The 20,206-nt window shown below is 40.8% G+C and overlaps 1 protein-coding gene across 1 annotated transcript in view; it reads left to right on the top strand.

The window, feature by feature from the left end:
* Positions 1 to 20,206, top strand: part of btbd11a (BTB (POZ) domain containing 11a) — a 288,723-nt gene that overhangs the window by 244,760 nt on the left and 23,757 nt on the right. Inside the window, exons 5-8 of the mRNA XM_050036822.1 lie at positions 711 to 876; positions 7,105 to 7,194; positions 13,460 to 13,561; positions 15,853 to 15,946. Of these exons, the coding sequence (XP_049892779.1) occupies positions 711 to 876; positions 7,105 to 7,194; positions 13,460 to 13,561; positions 15,853 to 15,946 (452 nt within the window). The remainder of the gene's footprint in view (positions 1 to 710; positions 877 to 7,104; positions 7,195 to 13,459; positions 13,562 to 15,852; positions 15,947 to 20,206) is intronic.

Here is a 20,206-nt window from a genome sequence, read left to right on the forward strand (position 1 = left end):
TTCGTGACTTGGGGATAAATCTTCTCTCTGCATATTTCTCTCTCCCCTGTTTCCTCCTCTCCCCGCCTTCCCCTTCACTCATGCACAAACACACCCCAGCAGTCACGTAGCCATGCTCCATATTTGTCACATGGCGGCTCAGTCAGCAATGTTGTGTCGGTGTCAGTGGGTTAAAATTCGCATCACATCTCAAATACGTGCAGTGAAATAATTAATGAAACACTGAGAGGTGTGAATTGCCAATTAACATCTCTTTACACATGTCAGGTATAATCGTCACATAACATTTGACAAACATCATGAAACGGCTCCTCCGTGACCCCGTGGAAACATCAGCTGTGGCAGCTGCTCGCAGCTTGGATTAAGAGGCTTTACGGGAGTCATGAATGAGTAATAATGAGTCACAGCAAAAGCTTTACCTGGAGAAAAGCTACTTTAGGAAAGGACGGAAGTAGAGAACCACATGCAAGCAACGGAGAATGATGAATGCAAAGTGGATTGACTTTGAATGCAAACAGCTCAATGCTTGAAATAAACTTATAAAGTCGCAGTTGATTTTATAATGCTGAGAGTTTAAGTTGCAGAGTAGCAGTCATTTTCTGTTTCTCTCTCTGTGTGAAATGGAGCTGTTTATCCACAGATCTCAAAATCCATTCCTGAGATAAGCTCCCACTTAATCACAGTAATGGATTTGCTGTTTCCATCTGCAGAGCGGAGGATTGTTTCTGTGCCACCAGGAAGCTGGATGCCGCCTCCACAGAGGCCAAGTTTCTGCAGGACCTGGGCTTCAGGATGCTCAACTGCGGACGGACGGACCTGGTCAAGCAGGCCGTGAACCTGCTGGGGCCCGATGGCATCAACAGCATGAGCGAACAGGTCCGGCAGTTGACACGCACTCCTACATGCACACATGGCACCAACATCACACACCTACACAGGGATAGTGGAGAGTTAAACACAATGAATTTCTAACAAGTATTACCTGGCAGTCCGTCCCAGTTTACACACACATGCTGGGCACAGGCTGCTGCCGATGAGTCACGCACTGTGCTGAATTCTTATGGCGTGATACAACTTTTCAGAGTTCACATTATTTACAACAAAGTGTTGGATGCTTTGTGTCTGTGTGTGTGTGTGTGTGTGTGTGTGTGTGTGTGTACAAAGAATGTTTGTCGGAATATAAATACATTATAAATACATCTGAATATTTGCTGTAATGTTAGTCACCTTGCATGACTTCTCCTCAGTTATAACAGCCAAACTGAAACACACACACACTCCTTATAACTTCAGATCTTGGCTCGTAACAGGGCTGCAACTAATGATTATTTTCATTATCAAGTAATCTGAGGATTATGTTCTTATTAACAGTTTTTCTTGACAGGTTTTCTGAAGCCAAAGAGGATGTTATCAAATTGCTTGTTTTACCTGATCCACATCCCAAAACCTAAAGATAGTCTTTTTGTCTGTTTATTACCACATAAAAGCCCAGACACACCAAACCAACGTCAGAGAACTCGTGCCAATGAAGGTCAACTGTTGCGTCGCCTCATGTCGTCTGTGTCACAGCCAAAAGTTGCACTTGAACACACAGCAAAAGCTAAAGCCAGCAGCCAACTAGCATGTATGTTCTGTGCCTAAGTAAGAGGAAATAACTCTCCACACCAGCAGGTGGCGGTAGTCTCTATTTGTCATTCAAATAAGAAACCGGTAGAGTAATAGGACGGATTCAAGACGCTAGTTAGCTAGTTAGCACATTAAAAAGACAACCTGATGTTGGAAGAGCAGAGCATATTTACTGTGTGCCAGCAAACAATAACAAACTATAACAAATTCTTTCTGCCAAAGAGCTCAATAGCTAAAAAATAATCTTACCTAATGATACCACTTGGTTTCAATATCACTTCTCTTGACTTCAGCCGTTTACTTTCCTAACTTCCGTTTTTTTCCTCTCTTGCAAGAAGCTGAATTTCCAATCAGAGTGATTTCATTTAGGGATGCACGATACTGGATTTTCTGCCTATATACCGATATATAACAACTTATTTCGCTGATACCCGATATGTCCTTTTTCCCCCACCTAATTTTGGTGATCATGAAGTCTCCTCTGTAGTTGAATTAACATCATATTATGCATGAATACTCTTATCATAACGGCCCACCAGCAGATGGAGACATGGAATACAATGCTTTCCAGTGTATGTAATATTCATTCATTGTGCAAATAAGAGAAAATATGTTGGCCGATCTGATAGTTAATTTTAAAGCCAATATCGGCTGATACTGATGACGTGCCAATATTATCCTGCATCCCTAATTTCATACACGGAAGGGCTCCACCAGCTCCAGCGCTGATTCAACTTGCTGAATCAGCCGAAAAAACGCTGACTAGTGTCAACAGTGCGGGACAAACTGCAAAAACTAGAGTGACAGACACTCACCAACGGCCGAACATTGACCGATGGTCAGTCAGCCATTGGTATGTCAGGGCCCTCAGACGATAAAAGTAGCGAATCCTCACAACTAAGAAGCCGGGGCAAAGCATTTGTTGACAATTTTGCATGAAAAATTACTCACAATTAATCAATTATTAAAATAGGCTTACATTTATCAGTTAAATATAGAATTTCCATCCAATGGAGTCAAGTAATTCTTGCATAAGACCAAAAAGGATCATTTATGTATTTAAATAGAATAAAACATGAGATGAATACACAATGAGAATTTAGTAAGTATAACTCATAGAATTGACCTAATTTACTGTAATAAAGGTTAGAACATTACCGTTAAGAAATTCTAATATATTGATGTTAATCAGTTCCATATTCATCTCAGTTTTGATTTTATCATATAAATGGTCATTTTTTTGGTTTATGCTAGAATAACTTTACTCAATCGTATGGAAATTTTATATGTAACTGAAATATGTAAACCTGTCTCGACAGTGTCTAACAACTTGCAGTTATAAATACTAATATGAATTTTTGTGATATACACAGAGACTGATAGTAGCTGTGCGTTACACCTCTACTATGTGTCCATAAGAATTAAAAATAAAGGAGTGATCTAATGGTCTGTCTCTACAAGATGCTGCAACAATGTTCCAGGACTGAGCTCTGATGTGTTTGACCATCAGGTCGATTTCTCTGTCTTACTGCATTTAGGTGTTAATGTCCTTTGGGATTCTTTACCTTCTCCAGTCAATGGAAATATCGGTTATTCCTTGCTGCTAAGTGGAACCTAATAGAGGAATCTGATTTTCCGTGGTCAGAAGGCTGTGCCTGGTTAAGTTCATTTCAGAAGCTTTTGGCAGGATTCATGTTTGTTCAAAGCCCCCTTTTTCAACCTGATCGCCAGAATAAATGTTAGGCACATATATGTTCATTTGTACATTATTATGTAGCAGATATATTGAAACCTTACCTTTCAACTCTGGGAAACCACTAATGATTAAGGAAATGTCATGTTTTAACTTAAAATACCTGATTTTGGTGGTACAGCCCCCGCTAAAAATGCTGCAGTGTCTCAGTCAGACACAGTAGCTTTTCATGGCATTTTCCCCTATAGAAACACAGCAACAGGCTGCTAAAAAAGATCCATGGTGGTTGCTAAAAAGCTGCGGGAAACACAGCAATGTCTCGCTAACAAATGATGAAACAAGGATGAAATGATTCGATTTGATATGGTCAAAGGTCAAGGTCACTGTGACCTTTTTTTGTCTCATTTTTGTGAGTGCAATATCTCAAGAAAAATTTGAAGGAGTTTTTTCAGATTTGCCACAAACATTCACTGAACGATGAACTGATTCGATTTTGGTAGTCAGATCTCAAGGTCACTGTGACCTTGAATCAATCTTATTCTTGTGAACACAATAGCTCACAAACACCTTGAGGGAATTTCTTCAAATTTGGCGCAAATGTCCACTTGGACTCAACGATGAACTGATTCGATTTTGGTGGTCAGATCTCAAGGTCACTGTGACCTTGAATCAGTCTCATTCTTGTGAACGCAATAGCTCACAAACACCTTGAGGGAATTTCTTCAAATTTGGCACAAATGTCCACTTGGACTCAACGATGAATTGATTCAATTTTGGTGGTCAGATCTCAAGGTCACTGTGACCTTGAATCAATCTTATTCTTGTGAACACAATAGCTCACAAACACCTTGAGGGACTTTCTTCAAATTTGGCACAAATGTCCACTTGGACTCAACGATGAAATGATCAGCTTTGGCGTGGTCAAAGGTCAAGGTCACTGTGACCTCACAAAATGTGTTTTTGGCCACAATTCAAGAATTCATGCGCTAATTATGACAAAATTTTTACACAAATGTGCAACATGATAACATTATGGGGTGATGACATTATATTTTCAAAAGGTCAAAGGTCACTTTCACTGTGGCATCATAACATTTAGCATAAAACTCTTTTCTGGCCATTACTAAACATCATATCAAAGGCCAGATGAAGAGACGTTTGTTCAGATACTGAAGTGGTGACACTGATATTAAACTGCTGATTGTATAGATCTTCTGTGCTGTCGGGGGGAAAATGTGTGTGAAGCATCTGTGTTTTCACGGACATGGATGGAAACTGTAAGTGCAACTTCAGCGATTCGCTGAGGCATACAACCCCAAGGCAGTAATTCTAGTTGTTTCTGACATAACTCTATATTTTTAGAAAACATACAGGTTTGATGTTATCCACAGCTCCTGGCAGGTTGATTGATACCAAATTAAAATCATATAGGGTATAATATCAGTATTACATGTCACTGAGATTAGACCCTATATGATTTCATGTGACAAATAAAATTGATTGACAGACAGAACAGACCTGAATCAGTATTTACAGGTCCTTATGAATGTAAGAAATTGTATTGACTGACACTTTCCCACCTCTCTTCTCACATAAATAACAAGCCATGGTGACACACACGCTTTTTATTCACTTGTAAACTGGCTAAATGGTGCAGGGGACCAGACAGCGTTTCAGGAGCAATAAAGTAAAAGCTGTGGGCTGTCATCGCGGCTTAGAGGCATTTGAACTCATCACGATGATCATCAGCCGTCTATCGCTCTTTAGCCGTCTGCTGATTAAGTAGATTGGTGTCCAGGAAATATTTAAGAATGAATCACCACAAAGGGATATCAATTTTCAACATAAAGTACTCTGGTGTGTTATGAGCGAGTCGTAAAAGGCCTGTGTTGAACATAATGGCCCAGATCGGACATATGATTGAAGGCTGTTTTATGGAAGCTCGCCCACTGTAATGCATGCTTTGTTTTAGGCTGGATAGTCCGATAAATGGGAAGAACTCGGCCTGCTTTTAATATTAACTTCTTTTGTTACTTTTCTCCCTGCAATAACACTCAGATGAGGCTTCACCCTGCGGCTCGGAGCATAATGTGTGTGGGCTTGTCAGGCTCAAGAGAGCGCTCTGTGCGTATGGTGACATGTAGAGATATATAAGATGTTATGTTAGGAGTTTCACAGCCCACCTGCTGTCGCTCTCGTTGGAGAGACACAGTTATTTTGAGGCAGTTATGATTATGTCTGGAAAATTAGACTCTTAAAGAAACTGCTGGAAATGCCTGATGAGGAGGAAATAGGCACCTAGTTGTATGTTGCATGTGAATACTGGGTGTATTTTAAAGCAATCTTTCATCATGGGGCTGATTAGTCCCAGCCGTGAACTCTCAGCATGAACATATGGTGTTTCAAAAGGTTCCTGATGACGAAATGGCAATTTAAAGAACATTACCTAAAGAAAGACTTGGACACTAACTGATTCCTATGTTGATGTCCTATACGACTAACGAGCACAGCTGTTGGCGAGCTCCTTATAGAACTGCTAATTGCCTCTTAAGGGCTTTGCTGATGGCGCTGAAATCCACATTTTTCACGGCATAGTTAAGGGAAATGACCAAAGAATCATGTTTGGTGTTTGTAAGTTATGGTAATGAATCAAGATGCTCAACTCCAGCAGGCGAGTGCACTTAATTAGGCGTTGAATACTCAAGGAACAGATCAACAGCAAATTATAAACAGAACAGCGCTCCAATCAAGTCATTTGTTAATGAACATACAAAAAGCAAACATCATCCCTCACTGAGAGAACATCTGTGGGAATTTGGTTTGAAGTCTCGAAATGCAATAGAAACACTTATTTAACTTTAGTTTGGTGAAATCTGGACAGTAATTTGTCCAAAGATAAGATAGTTATCATATTCATACAATAATTGAGCCTTTTGTAGGATCAGTAATTCTTAAACAAAGCAGCCACTCCAGGATGTTTCGATGAAAAATGAATGCAAATTCAGCCAAACCCCATGAATTCTGCTCTCCAATCACCACAACTTAACCACAAGTTTGACTATTTAAAAAAGGTAAATCTGATTTCATTGTGGAGACTACTGCTGCGGGAGTGTGAGCTCTGTACCAGGGACTTACATACAGTGATAGGGCTAACTGTTAGCATCACAAAGCTAATGGTACCCAACGGTTATTGACGGGTTTAACGACAGAGATGAGACAATTAAGTGTTGGTGTGAGATTGTTTGGACTGTTTAGCAGTTTGGTGTTGGATGTTAGCCACCGCAGCTGTGTTATCTCATGCTATCAGGGCAGTGCCAGACCTAGCACACTTGGCACCTGGCTGTTGCTTCACATTTCAGAGAGCAGTGCAACTGTTTTTACAATTTTCACTTGCTCACAATGTCATCAGAAAATAACACCTAGAAACATGCAACATGCATTGCAATTTTTTAGAAAAGCTGCCGTTAAATCAGGCATTACAGGCTACAGCAATCCCCCAAAAAGGCCGCATAATAGTGAAATGCTACAATCTGTCTATCTATGCAAGTGGAGTATGGGAATTCACATCTTTGGTTTAGAACCAGAGACCCTGGAATCATAATTTGATGCCACCACTGTGCTGTTGACACTGTTCTGTTTATCCAAAGAGCTGCTGTTGTGTTTACCATTTGGAAATAAGAAGCAGATTAAGTTTGCGGTTGGCTGAAAACAATCTCCTGAGAGAAATACAGTTCATTACCTTTCCTGAGCCTGAACCCTGTAACCCTCCTCCTCTCCACCCACAGGGAATGACCCCTCTAATGTACGCCTGCGTCCGCGGCGATGAGGCCATGGTTCAGATGCTGCTCGACGCTGGAGCTGACATCAACAGCGAGGTCAGTGTTCACGAGACACCATCAGTCTGTCAAAATGTCACATTGATTCCACGTTTCTGTGTGTTTGTTTGTTTATGTGCTTGTTTCTTGTTTGTGTTTTTGGTCCAAAATGTTCATTTACATTTGTTGTGTGACAACGATGAACCCACTTTGTGTTGCTCTTTCCCTCCTCCCTCTGTCTCCATGGTCTCACCTACTGTCGGCATGCTCTCTGTTCTCCTGGCAGCTTATTACACAAAGTGCACTGATAAGCAATAAAGGAGGATCATTTGCACAGTAACAATGATACACAATGATAATCCACTGATGGTCTCGCAGTGCAGCCAGTTACTTGATTACATTTTACAGTGTAGACATTCAGCAGCAGTTTGCTCTGTGCTGCATCAATAATGCATTACTGTTGTACAAGTGTGTGCACTTAGTGTAACCTGCTCCCACTGACTGTACATGAAGCATGGACTTTGTTGCATTGGTGTTGAACTGAGAACAGTAAAAGTAACAGTGAAGGCTTTTTGTTATGAATCTGATTTTTGTCTCTGTAGTGTCTTCTGTGTGTGTGTCAGTATGTAGCTGCTTTAATCGTAGATGGCAATAAGAATATTCCAGAATAGAAATGCTTCATAGACTCTCCTCCACCATAGTGAACTCATTGTTGTTTTGATTGCTCCATTGGTTTAGTGCCTGTATCAGTGCAGGGGTGTTGACTCAAAACAAAGCGCTACCTGTATAAATCATGCAGCATCAGTTCACCCAAATTACAAGAAACATATTTTCTTGTGTTTTTCTAATGGAGTCCGGTCATGCAGATCAATATGTGCTGAGGTTTTGAGATACTGTAAACTATCATTGATTTCAGCTATCGCACCAATACAATGGAGGTAAATGGACACTTGTTTGTTTCCCTCAAAACAACCACTCTTTAAAAACCAGTGCCCTGGTTTAGTTTTCCCCAACGTGGGCATCACGACCCCACAAAAGGGCGCCAATATGAATCTGATTTTTTTTTATTTAGTGGTTCAAATAAGAAACCCTTTTGTTTTGGTGCTGGTTTATTATTTTTCTTCGGAACTGTTTTCACAAATTCTCGTGAGATGATACCTCGTTGAGGCATGAAATTGTCACCAGTAACTTGAAGCTGTGACCAAGTGCTGCCCAAGGAATTTACTTGAAACGTGGTACAGACATCCATTTATACTCACTCTTCGAATGTACCTCAAGAACCACCAGTGTCCACCCAGACTAGATTTTTTACCATTTTTAGTTTTTGGAAAAGCCAACACCTTCTCACTCCGACCTCGCCACATATCAACATTTGGTCATGGATTTCCACATCCACATACGACGTGAAAGGTATCCTGGGTGTGTTGGTTGTTGATTTTCTAGGACAACGTGTCTTCAAAACACACTTCAATTTTCACAGGAAATTTAACGATTACATACAGTCGCACTACATCAGTACAACAACGTGAATTCATGTTTTTTTCCCTCCAACAACAAACACACATGGCGTTATAATCTTTCAGGACACAAACACCGCTGTCTCAGGTGAAAGTCTGTGTTGGTTGGAACCATCCAACAACTCGGACTTTCGCTGCCTTGACTTGCGTTCTTGTCCCACCTCGTTTACCCCTGATGCCGTCAAGCGACCGGCCATGTATCATGTCGACATTAAAGGACGGCCTTTTTTGTCAGTGTCTGACACACTCACTCACTGCACAAGCGTTGGATTTCAATGACTTTGGAGTTTACCAGGTTGGAAAAACACATTTTAGACATCTCCTCCTAAACCATTGGTCTGATTTGTACCATCATTATTGGACCAAGCTTATTTAAGGTATCAAAAGCTTGTTGATGTCTCATTACTTTCTGAAGATAAGGCCCCTTTCCACTGAAGAAGTTCCTGGTACTATTTGGGGGGCAGGAACTTTACAGGAGCGTCCTCTCGCTCGGCCCTCTCAACCGCCATGTCTCCACTGTGCGGCGGAGTAGGAGGAAGGGTCCTGTAAAGTTACCGGGCTCTGGATGTGACGTAATCGTTGCGCAACCATTTTGACCGGGGCGACGCTGCAAAGAAACAAACAAAGAAGAACAACAACAAAGAAGAAGAAGCAGAAGTAAGAAGAAGAAAGCAGACATAGCTATGAACGAGCTAACCCTTGTCTGCTGAGTTTTAAAAATGCCAGCTATTTTGTCGCTTTCTGTTGATGTCACATCCCGCCTTGAGTATATCCAATCAGCACCAAGTAAACCCCAAGCCCAGCCAGGGTTGTTCTGAGTACCTACTCCGAGGCAGGGACTTGTTTAGCCCCTGTAAAAGTTCTGGAACTCTGTCCTTCGGGGGTGGTTCCTGCGGTGGAGACACGCACCAACGGCCCCGGCCCTGTAAAATTACCCCGAAGTTCCTGCGGTGGAAACGGGCCTATGTTGGTCAGTGAACTTGAAATGGGCAAAGCTCAACACGTAACTAGACCTAACTCCATAACCTTAAGGTCATCACCAGGAACCTTGCAGGAAATGTCCACAGAATTACCTGAAGCATACCCTGAAATTTTCATTCAGATCAACCACTAGGGGGTGCTACAAATGCAAAATCATACTATAAATCAGGAATTGTTGGTCCAATCATTTTAGAACTCACAGGATATGTTTCATAACAATGTTAAACCATGTGTGCAAAATTATTTAGAAATCCTTCGATAAAGGGCACCACCAGTTCCAGTTAACATTTGCCTGGCACAAATGAGGTCATAAATCCATGACAGTGGTTCCAAACATCACCAAACTGGTCTAAATTTTAATTAGACTTTTAAAACATGTCCCCAAAATGTTCTGCAATTGACCAATAGGAGTTGACGGCGTTGCTAAACAAGAGCGGGGCCCGGCATAGATTTGGTTGGAAATGAATGAGCGTCTGTCCGATAGTCACAAAACCTCTTAGTTATTTTCAATCCAGGTGTCGGACACCGACAAAGGTCTTGAGCCTTTGCAGCTTTCAACTTTTAGCCGTCCAAGCTGGTTTGATCTGCCACTTTCTTTTGATGTTTGATTTTACTTTTACCTCTTCGGGCCTCTAAAAAATTCTGTTTGAACTCCCCAGAACTGGTCTTATCACTGGATTTATTCTCAAAGCAAGGGCTTAATGGCAGTCCTGCCACAGACATCTACATGGACACTGGATTTCACACATACTACCACTGCAGCACTGTTGTTATGTAGTACATTGTCAGGCCAGATGGTGCTTTAATTATACTCCCCACACTAATTGTGTTTACATTCTTTCATTTACCTTGTGGTGTAGAGCTACAGTGGGCTATGCACCTACTTACGTAACAAGAGTTTATCCAGATAACGTCTATTTCATCTTGACATATAACTGAATCACACACTGCTGCTGTTTTTACATTGTTTTATTTACTGTGGCAGAGAGCAGAAGAGATAAAGAGAAAGGTTTGCTAGATGTTTGTTAATGAAAAGGAGTCTTTTCTCAACATGCACAACACAGTTCTTAAAGTGGTATCTCCATAGCTGCTGATGCCCACATTTTGTGACGCATTCAGTGACTCTTTAACTCTCTTGGCTGAATTCATAGCAGGTTTGAGCTATGACCTTTAATGCAGAGTAATGAGAAAACATTTCTGCATATCAAAGGATGAACAAGCAAAGAAAGTGTGAAACCAGTGACCTAGATTTACTGTCAACAGGTTTATAAGGACTGTTTCTTTGAGAGAGAATAGTTCTGGTAAACCTGTCCAGAGTGAAGTCTTTGGGTCATGACGTTATTTCTTAATACCATAAGCAACAAAAAAATTAATTTCCAGTCACCTCCACTCTATTAAGGTATTGACAGAAATCTTAAAACCTTATCATATAAACCAAAAACTATCTGCATGGCTAAATTCGTCGCGGGGCAAGTCAGAAAATCGACTACATAGCGTAATCAACACAGCTACGATGACATCACCCACTCCTGTTTTGAAGCCTTGAGTTTGGCATTTTAGCCGTCACCATCTTGGTGTTTTGGAGCCCAAAGTCGAAAATTTTTGGACGAGAGGGTGGAGCTGTCGAGGAGTTTGTTAGCTTGTTAGCAACTTGTCAATCATAAGGTAGCCATGCTCTCAAGCATACCCTGCCTTATTGTCTGTTTTAGAATCAGACCTCTTTTTTCCACCAGTGAAGTCGCCCCCTGCTGGCCATTAGAAAGAATGCAGGCTTAAGGCACTCCCGTATTGGCTTCAATTTTCAGACTTGGGGATAACCTCTTGTTAAAGCATTTTATTGAGAGTGGTGTCAATTGGCACAGATCAGAAGTAAATATATGCAGATAAAGAAATTATTGGTAGATATACAAAGGCAATATAAAGATAATTAGTGCATTTACAAAACTGATAGAAGCCCCTTTTACACTGCCAGATTTTCGGCGAATGTTGGGCTGTCTTGCCAGCAAGCTGCGAGCGTTTAGACACACAGAGCCAGATTGGCGAGTTGATCCGAGCTGCCCAATTTTCTGCCTCGTAGGGTAGACATATTGGCGGAACCCTTTTAGTTTAAACAGAGCGAGGCGGCCTTCCGCCACAGGAGGGGCTGTTGATGACTGGTGGGAGGAGCTGTTGATGACACCACACGTGCGAGCCACTGGCGGTGGATAAACAGGAAACAGCTGATAGCAGGAATTAGCGAGCAGCTAGTAGCAAGAGGGAAACACAAACCTGACAGACACAGTAAAGATGAGGAGACACCCTCCTTGTCCTCGCAATTGAAGAGGCCATTAACCGTCAGGTGACGGGGAAGAATGGGCCGACTTACAAGAGAATCGCCGAAGGACTGACCAGCCGTGGCTTCCCTCCCACGTCACTGTTTACGTCACACACTGAGCTACACATTTTGTTACTTGCTCACGCCCCCCATTGCCCCGAAAAAGGCGCATTCTGTATAAACAAAAGTAGGCAGGTGACATTTTGCTGCACTCCTTGATTTTGTTTTTATACTGCCAATGCTGAAAAGGACTGATTGGGCTTTCCTGCACAATTCCTCTTTAAAAAGGGCTACACACACCGTTCTCTTCAGAATATATATAATACAGATAAAAAGAGAGAAAGCACCTAACCTATATGCCCAAAACAATATCGAAGGATCCTACATTAAACTGTTAACAAGAATCTGCAAATAAATTCACCTGCTCGTTTCTAATATATCTGATCCTCTCCACCTCGGGATTACTGACATCATCATCAAGCCACATATTCACATTGGGGATATTTTTACCCTTCTACAACATCAGCGAGCATTTCTTAGCTGACATAAGGAAACAGTTGATGAGTCGTCTTTGAGCTGATGTGAGGTTGTTAAATGTCTCTGGAATATTAGAAATAATAGTTTGTGGCTCAATTCTTGAATCAAGAATGTGTGAATGTGTTTAAGACTCAGTATATAACAGTGTATTAGAGTGGCTTCGTTAGCTTGACACTGGAGATAACCTCTTGGTGTAAACATGTCTTTTTGATTGTAATTTGGGTGAACTGAGCCTTAAAGTAAAAGCAGATCATGATGCAGGGCACTGATTAAAAATTCCACCATCTAAAACATTCTCTGGAGTCATGCTATGTTAAGCTGTTGCACTCTAGTTTCTGCTGAAACTGCCTTATATTACAAACTAATTAATAATTAATCAGTGTGAACACAAACACACTAACAGTCCCACTGTTGTTTGGTGTCAGAGCTCAAATGAAATGTGACATTACATTAAACGTCTGTCGAAAAGCGAGTCCTCCTCCGGGCGACATTTAGAAATAATTTTAGTAATTTACTCTGTGATGAAGCCACTTTAGAAATCACAGAACAACATCGGGGCTGTATGCCTGTTTGATTTTACTCTGACGCTGCTTTGTTCATGAGTCAGCACCGCCCGTCTTGACAGTGTTTGTAGTCTCTGCCAATGTTGTGTTTTCTCTCTGGTTTCATTCCCCTTTGAAATGAAACACTAAAGATGGAGCTGGGCAGATAGCACAAAGTGTGGTCAGAGAGCCATGCCCGACGCAAATACACTCTGAAGAGTGAGGACTGAGATGAGAAATAGAAGTCAAGCTGCTCAAGATTTTCTGTGAAACTCAAGAGGAAAATCTCCCTCTGCCATCCTGCCCTCTTTTGCTTACACTCCTCCTCCTGCATTACTGCTTCTCGCTCCCCTCTCCCCCCCATCTCCCGCCCTGAGCTGTGAATGTTAATGGCTGTATATCTCTCTCCCTGAACTTCACCTATGACTTCCCAGGTGCCAAGCACAGTAAACAAGCACCCCTCAGTTTATCCTGAAACGCGCCAGGGGACGCCACTCACTTTCGCCGTGTTACACGGACACGTCCCTGTCGTGCAGGTAGTGACGTTTATGACCTGTAACCATTAACCTGTGGCCCTTGCCCTGACCCTGAAAATGAGGATATAATAATGATGATGATGATTATTATTATTGTGCATTATAATAATAATAATAATGCCATATGTCGTTTTTATTTCTCCTCCTTGATCCTATCTGTGTAGTGATTATGTGGAGAGGAGAAACTCTGCACTTTAAGTTTGTTTGTTCTTTTTTTTTGTTAAGGGTAGCTTCAGCATTTTTTTTAACCTGGACCCTGTTTCCCATGTTCTGTGTCTAAGTGACTAATGGAGACGACTAATGGTTTTTGAAACTGGTCCAGTATTGAGCGAGACGACTGCAGTGGGAAACAAACCGCAGTGTTAAGACTCAGGGCATGTTCGCACTGTCAATTTACGACCACTGTAAGTGTTTGTTTTTGTCACTGACAGACTCAGATTATTATGATAAGTGTCTGACAACATTATTTATACAGTGAATACATCCCAGCAGGCAATCTGGTTAGTCAACTAGACATTCAGAGCGTGATCAAATCAGCATGACAGCACAACTGTTATTAGAAATGTTTGGATCACATCAGCTGTGCCAGTGAGACGTGTGACGCCTCCATGTGACGTTTGCGGACGTAGCAGCTAAATCTGTCCATTGAAAAATTATTTATTCAGCAGATATATATATTATTTCTCACTAACAGCTTTGGGCTATTAACAGGGACTATAAATACCTTCGTTGCAAGGTCATTGTCGGAGCCAGAATATATATTTTATCCTCGTTGTTTATTATTTGTTGAGGCTGCACACGTTCTTTTGGTCACTTTCACTCCCGGTCGTAACTGGCACAGGTGTGGGCATGGTTTTACATTAGTTTACCTGTTCATTCACTGGCGTGGCGGCTTTTTTAGACAAAGACGGTGACTTTTGGCACTGATATTTTCTGTTGTCCGTAATCACATAACATTACCGCAATCACGTAACCAGAAGACATAATATTTCATCTCATTTTGCTTTAGTTGTTCCGTTGTTTGTTTAATAAATCGGCATTAAACACATCGCCTAGTTAAGAACGTACTTGCTGGAGTAGTAAACTAGGTTTCATTACAAAGGATCCCTACAGAGATAGAGCTTTTTATTAAAGAGTAAGATCCATTTTGTTTAACCAGAAACAGTCCAGTAATCGCCACTACCAAACCCACCAGACTTCATTTAAAAAACAGTAATTTTAGCATGTATAGAGGCAGCATATTCTCACACCTACTTGGGTGAATTAAGGGTTTTCTTAAGATTCTTTTAAGGGCTTTTGACGGTTTCTGTGTGTTTTACTTTGTTTTTGTCCCCTTTAAAATGAAGTGTTATTTTACGATGATAAAATTAGTGTTTATTTTAAAGGAGTCCGGTGGGTTTGGCGATAGTGATTTTGGTGCTGTTTCTGCTTAAAAGAAAATGATCTTACTCATTCACAAAAAGTCTGTATCTGTAGGGATCCTTTCAGAAAGGTTGGCAGACACTTTCTATCGAACACTTCATAACAACCTGAGCCTGTAAGTGGCAAAACACACACTTATAGCGGACGTAAATTGGCGGTGCACACATGCTCCGAGTTACCTTGTAGCTCAATACTGGAGCAATTTAAAAACTTGTCGTCTCCATTAGTCACTTAGACACAAAAACTCTGGAAAATAGGGTCAAGGTTAAAAAATACTGCAGGTACTTTTATAGATGTATAGATGAGTCACACAGCCCCCTGGTTTTCACCATGACTGAATCTAAGGATTGGTCCGACAGCAGCAGTGAGAAACCTCCGGAGGCAAACTAAACAGAGCAGAGCTCAGCCAGCCTGATACACAGCCTCAGGGATGCCAAATTTCACTGTTTTGTTCATTCTTAATATATAATAAATGCTGTTGCAGTAGTTATTGTGTGAGCTGACATTGGCTGAGAGCCTGATGAACAGCGTCGCCCTCAGGATTTTTTCAATTATTAATCTGCACCAGCGCTATCAGGTTTTCTTTTTTGGATAGAGAATGAAACCATTTTGGTTCCTCCTTTCTCAGCTCAGGCACCAACAATAACAAGCTAATGAGGAGGTGAAGATAGGAGTGTGTGTGTAGTATCCAGAAGTAGGACAAATCTCTAAATGAGGTGGTTTAGGTTTCCACCAGTTGAGGCTTTTTCCTCGTGCCAAGCTTGAGTGTAACACACCATCTCCCCCTCGCCTGTTTTCTTCCTCCCAACTCTCCCTCCTGGTTTGTTTTCCCCTCCCTCCCTCTCCACCTCCCTCCGTCCCCGCCACAGTTGTTGCTGGATAATAGAGCGAATGTGGAGGGCGCCCTGCAGGATGGGGCGGAGAACTACACGGAGACCCCACTTCAGCTTGCCTCTGCTGCAGGTAACCCACACATACACACAAGCAGCTGAAATGTGGATTCCTCTTCACATTCAGACACCAGATGTTTAAATGTGACCCGAGTATTCTCAGTCTTGATACGGCGAAAGAGGGATTAGTCATGACATGCTTGATTCTAAGAGCACCAGAAGGCGTTCTTGCTCTGCTTTAATCATCTAATTAATTCATCACTTTCAATTACAATCTGATATTCAAGAGCGCAGTGAATTTTAAATGCTGCTGTGTAGTCGGCATTAAGCATGAATGACTGAGATCTTTTACTTAAGTAAAAGTACTAATACCACACCGTGAAAATACTCCACTGCAGGGGAAACTCCTGCATTCAGAGCATTACTTAAGTAAAAGTATGTGTGTTACCAGCAAATTTTACATAAAGTATCAAAAGTAAAAGTACTCACAGTGCAGTAAAATGGGTTTTGTTGTTGTATATGATGTTTTGTGAACCACATCTCTCTAAAAAGTTTTGGTAACACTTTACTTGAAGGTATCTACATAAGGGTGACATGACACTGTCATAACTATGACATGACAATGTCGTAAACATTATGTACATGTCATAAATGTTATGACTGCTGTCATTAAGTGTCATTCGGTTTTTGTAATGACAAGTTGACACTGTTTGGGTTGTCTTGATTATGACAACTAGACATTAATTGAAGTGACATTACCAGAAGTTGTCTTTGTCATGACAAGTTGACATTAAATATGTTTGGGATGTCCTTATAATGACAACTTGACATTAACCAGGATGACATTACCAGAAGATGTCTTTGTATCAATCATTATGTCAACTTGTCATAAACACAAAAGAGGTGCATTTCTTGTTAATGTCAAGTTGTTATGACAAAGACATCTTCTGGTAATGTCATCCTGGTTAATGTCAAGTTGTCATTATAAGGACATCCCAAACATATTTAATGTCAACTTGTCATGACAAAGACAACTTCTGGTAATGTCACTTTAATTAATGTCTAGTTGTCATAATCGAGACAACCCAAACAATGTCAACTTGTCATGACAAAACCGAATGACACTTAATGAGAGCAGTTATAAACGTTTATGACATGTACATAATGTTCATGACCATGTCATGTCATAGTTATAACAGTGTCATGTCACTCTTATGTAGATACCTTCAAGTAAAGTGTTACCAAAGTTTTCATAGCATCAGAAGAACAGTCCTGTTTTCAGCTTTGTGACGTTGCATTTTCCAGCTGATCCAAGAGGGTTTTTAAAGAGTTTATTTAGCTTAAGAAGTAGGAGAGTTTTCCCACCACATAAAGGAACACTTTATCCTTCAGTTTATCACAAACACTCAAAATCATACTCACCAAATTCGGATAATAAGGGTATAAAAATAATCGGAATTTAAAAAGTAAATAGTACCTAAAGCTGTCTCGTGTAGTGGAGTGAAAAGTAGAATAATTGCCTCTGAGATGTCGTGCAGGAGAAGTAACATAAAATAGTTAAAAAAATCCAAATGGTCTTTACACTCACTGGAATTATCTGTTAGAACAGAACCTAATGTGCATTTAAAGGAGAAGTTTGACATTTGGAGATTCGCTTCCTTTGCTGCGAGTTAGATGAGAAAATTGACACCACTCTCATATCTGTGTGTTCAATATAAAGATAAAGCCAGCAGCTGGTTAGCTTAGCTTAGCATCAAGACTCCAGCCTGCGCCATCTTTTTTATTGTTGCTAGGCAACCACTGAAGTCACCTGTCCTTAGTTCAATTGCTATTTTACTAGTAGGCTGATTTTGTTATCACTGGAAAGAGTCAGGGGAGCTGTTTTCACCTATTTACAGTCTTTATGCTAAAGCTAAGCTAACCAGCTGCTAGCTCACCCATACAGACATTAGAGTCCTGTCAATCTTCTCGGACATAAAAGCAAATAAGTGTAATTCCCAAAATGTTACTTTAAATACATACATGCCCAATGAGGGAGCTGTCTGCTCTGCTGCCGGTTCAATAAATGCTAATGAAAGATTTAGAAACATAAATCAAAGTAAACTCAAACGTAAAAAGTTGTGAATCTTCATGTGACAGTGAGTGACCTCAGCAAAGTCATGCAGGCAGGCAGCCGCGTTGCCACGGAAACAAGCGATTTAAAACACACAGCCAGGCATAATGAATACTATTAACATCCTACTCATTAAATAATAAATAATGTAGATGAAATAAAGACCACAATCCCAAAGCTAAAATGTGTTAATGAATAGCAATGAGTGAGAGACTTTCCAAGCACAGAATGGTTTCATGCAGGTTCAGCCTCATTCCCTCTGTTTTATTTTACTTCACATTAATTTTACAGGGGTATAAAAAGCTGGAGTAAGCAATGCCAGTGTCGGTTGATTTTAAATGAGGTGTGTCTCCACTGTATCGGATAAGATCAGTACTGTAGTGTTGAAATCACCTACAGTGGCTCCTGCTCCTCTCACGCTCGGCAGAGTGCATCAGGGATTAGTTATGAGTTGTTTTGTTCTCAGCGGAGCAGCTCTCACCGCTGTAGTCTCTCGATTTAATTTACTGCGACTGTGTGGAATTCAGTCAATGTGAAAAGGTGTTTTAATTCATTATGCGTTGTTGCTGTACACTTCAATAGCCACTTGAAGAGCCCCCCTCAGCTCAGAAAACAGACGTGTTCAGCACCAACATCAGTGGGGGACACAGAAATTAGATTCCTTACTTGAGTAAAAGTAATAGTACCACACTGTAGAAATACTCTAATACAAATAAAAGCCCTGAATTATAAACCAGTCCTTAAGTAAATGTAGAGAAGTAGTATCAGCAAAATGTATTTACAAAATCAAAGGTTAAATTCTGCAGGAACCCTGGTTTGAATCCAGGGTGGGGTAGCCCCTCTGTGCGGAGTTTGCATGCTTCATGGAGCAGGATGCTGTCACACAGTTTGGGGGCAGACACAGCAAAGGCACGATCCCCCCTGAGCTTAAGTCTGGAGCGTGGGACAGCCAGGAGCCCCAGGTCAGCTGACCTGAGGGACCTGAGGCTGAGGGACGTGGGTGTAGAATAGGAGGTTAGAGGGTCTGCGATGTAGGATGGGGCCAGACCATTACGGGCTGTTTCACATTTACCCAGATAAATCACTGTGGTAACTTAAGCTGAGCAGCTAACCTGCCCGACAAACGACCCATCAGATCACTGGATAAAAAGTGTCCCGACATGGACAAAAAAACAGAGCGACAGGTAAAACAAGGTAGAGGAATTACTTTATTGTTTCCACTCTGATTTAAAAACACGGCTTCTCACAAACTGAGAGATCGTTTACAACACTAAATACATGATGATGCTTTTAGCTGCATTTTAATATTTTATCCCCACAGTGATAGCTGACAATGTGGCTGATTTTACACCCTGATTTCACCACTGTGGATCAGAATAACATGACACATCTGTGTGGTGATAACTGGAAATAAAAATGAATGATTATAGTTTATTAGAAAAAAATCCACACATTGTTAACTGGCTCCTGTTATTATTTATGCAGCAAGCTACTTTTCCACTGTTTACTCCGGTAGCGGAAGAAGTCTAGCATCACTTAAAGTGTTTTTATTTGGCATATTTAGAGTAGTTTCCAACAAAATAGCTAAAATACTCACTCTCTGCTTATTTCATATATGGTCTATCTATCGTAAGCATATTTTAAGTCTTTTAAGTCATTTTCTAACTCTGTTATAAGATCATAAGCTGTTGTTCACATTTCTGATGACTATGACTTTTTGCTGTCCCATGAAAACAACATTCCCGCAGGTAATTAGTATCACCGTTTCATTTCATATCATGTGAAGTACTTTATTCATAGTTCTGATGATGTTGCTGGGTATTAACAACCCTGCCTCTGATACATGAGCGAGCTCCTGGCTGGATAGGAGAACCCAGAGTTGACTGAGTTCGTTGAGCAGCTTGGTGATACTGGTCATCCAAATGGCCAATATAAGGGTTAGTGAAGCCTGGGTAGCTATATGGTGCTGGTGTCATGGTACGGGCCCGTGGACTAAAACATATCTTTTCTTTTGAGCCTTAAAGGGCCAGTGTGTAATATTTGGCATGGTTTATTGTCAATCCTGAATCTGAATCTGAATCTTCTACCCATTAATATGTTTATACAAGTGTATAATCGCTATAAAATAAAATTCGTTTGGTTTTCGTAGCCTTATAATTATGCTTTTATATATATATATATATATATATATATATATATATATATATATAGATATATATA

The sequence above is a fragment of the Epinephelus moara genome, chromosome 23, assembly GCF_006386435.1.
Source record: "Epinephelus moara isolate mb chromosome 23, YSFRI_EMoa_1.0, whole genome shotgun sequence".
Classification (NCBI taxonomy): domain Eukaryota; kingdom Metazoa; phylum Chordata; class Actinopteri; order Perciformes; family Serranidae; genus Epinephelus; species Epinephelus moara.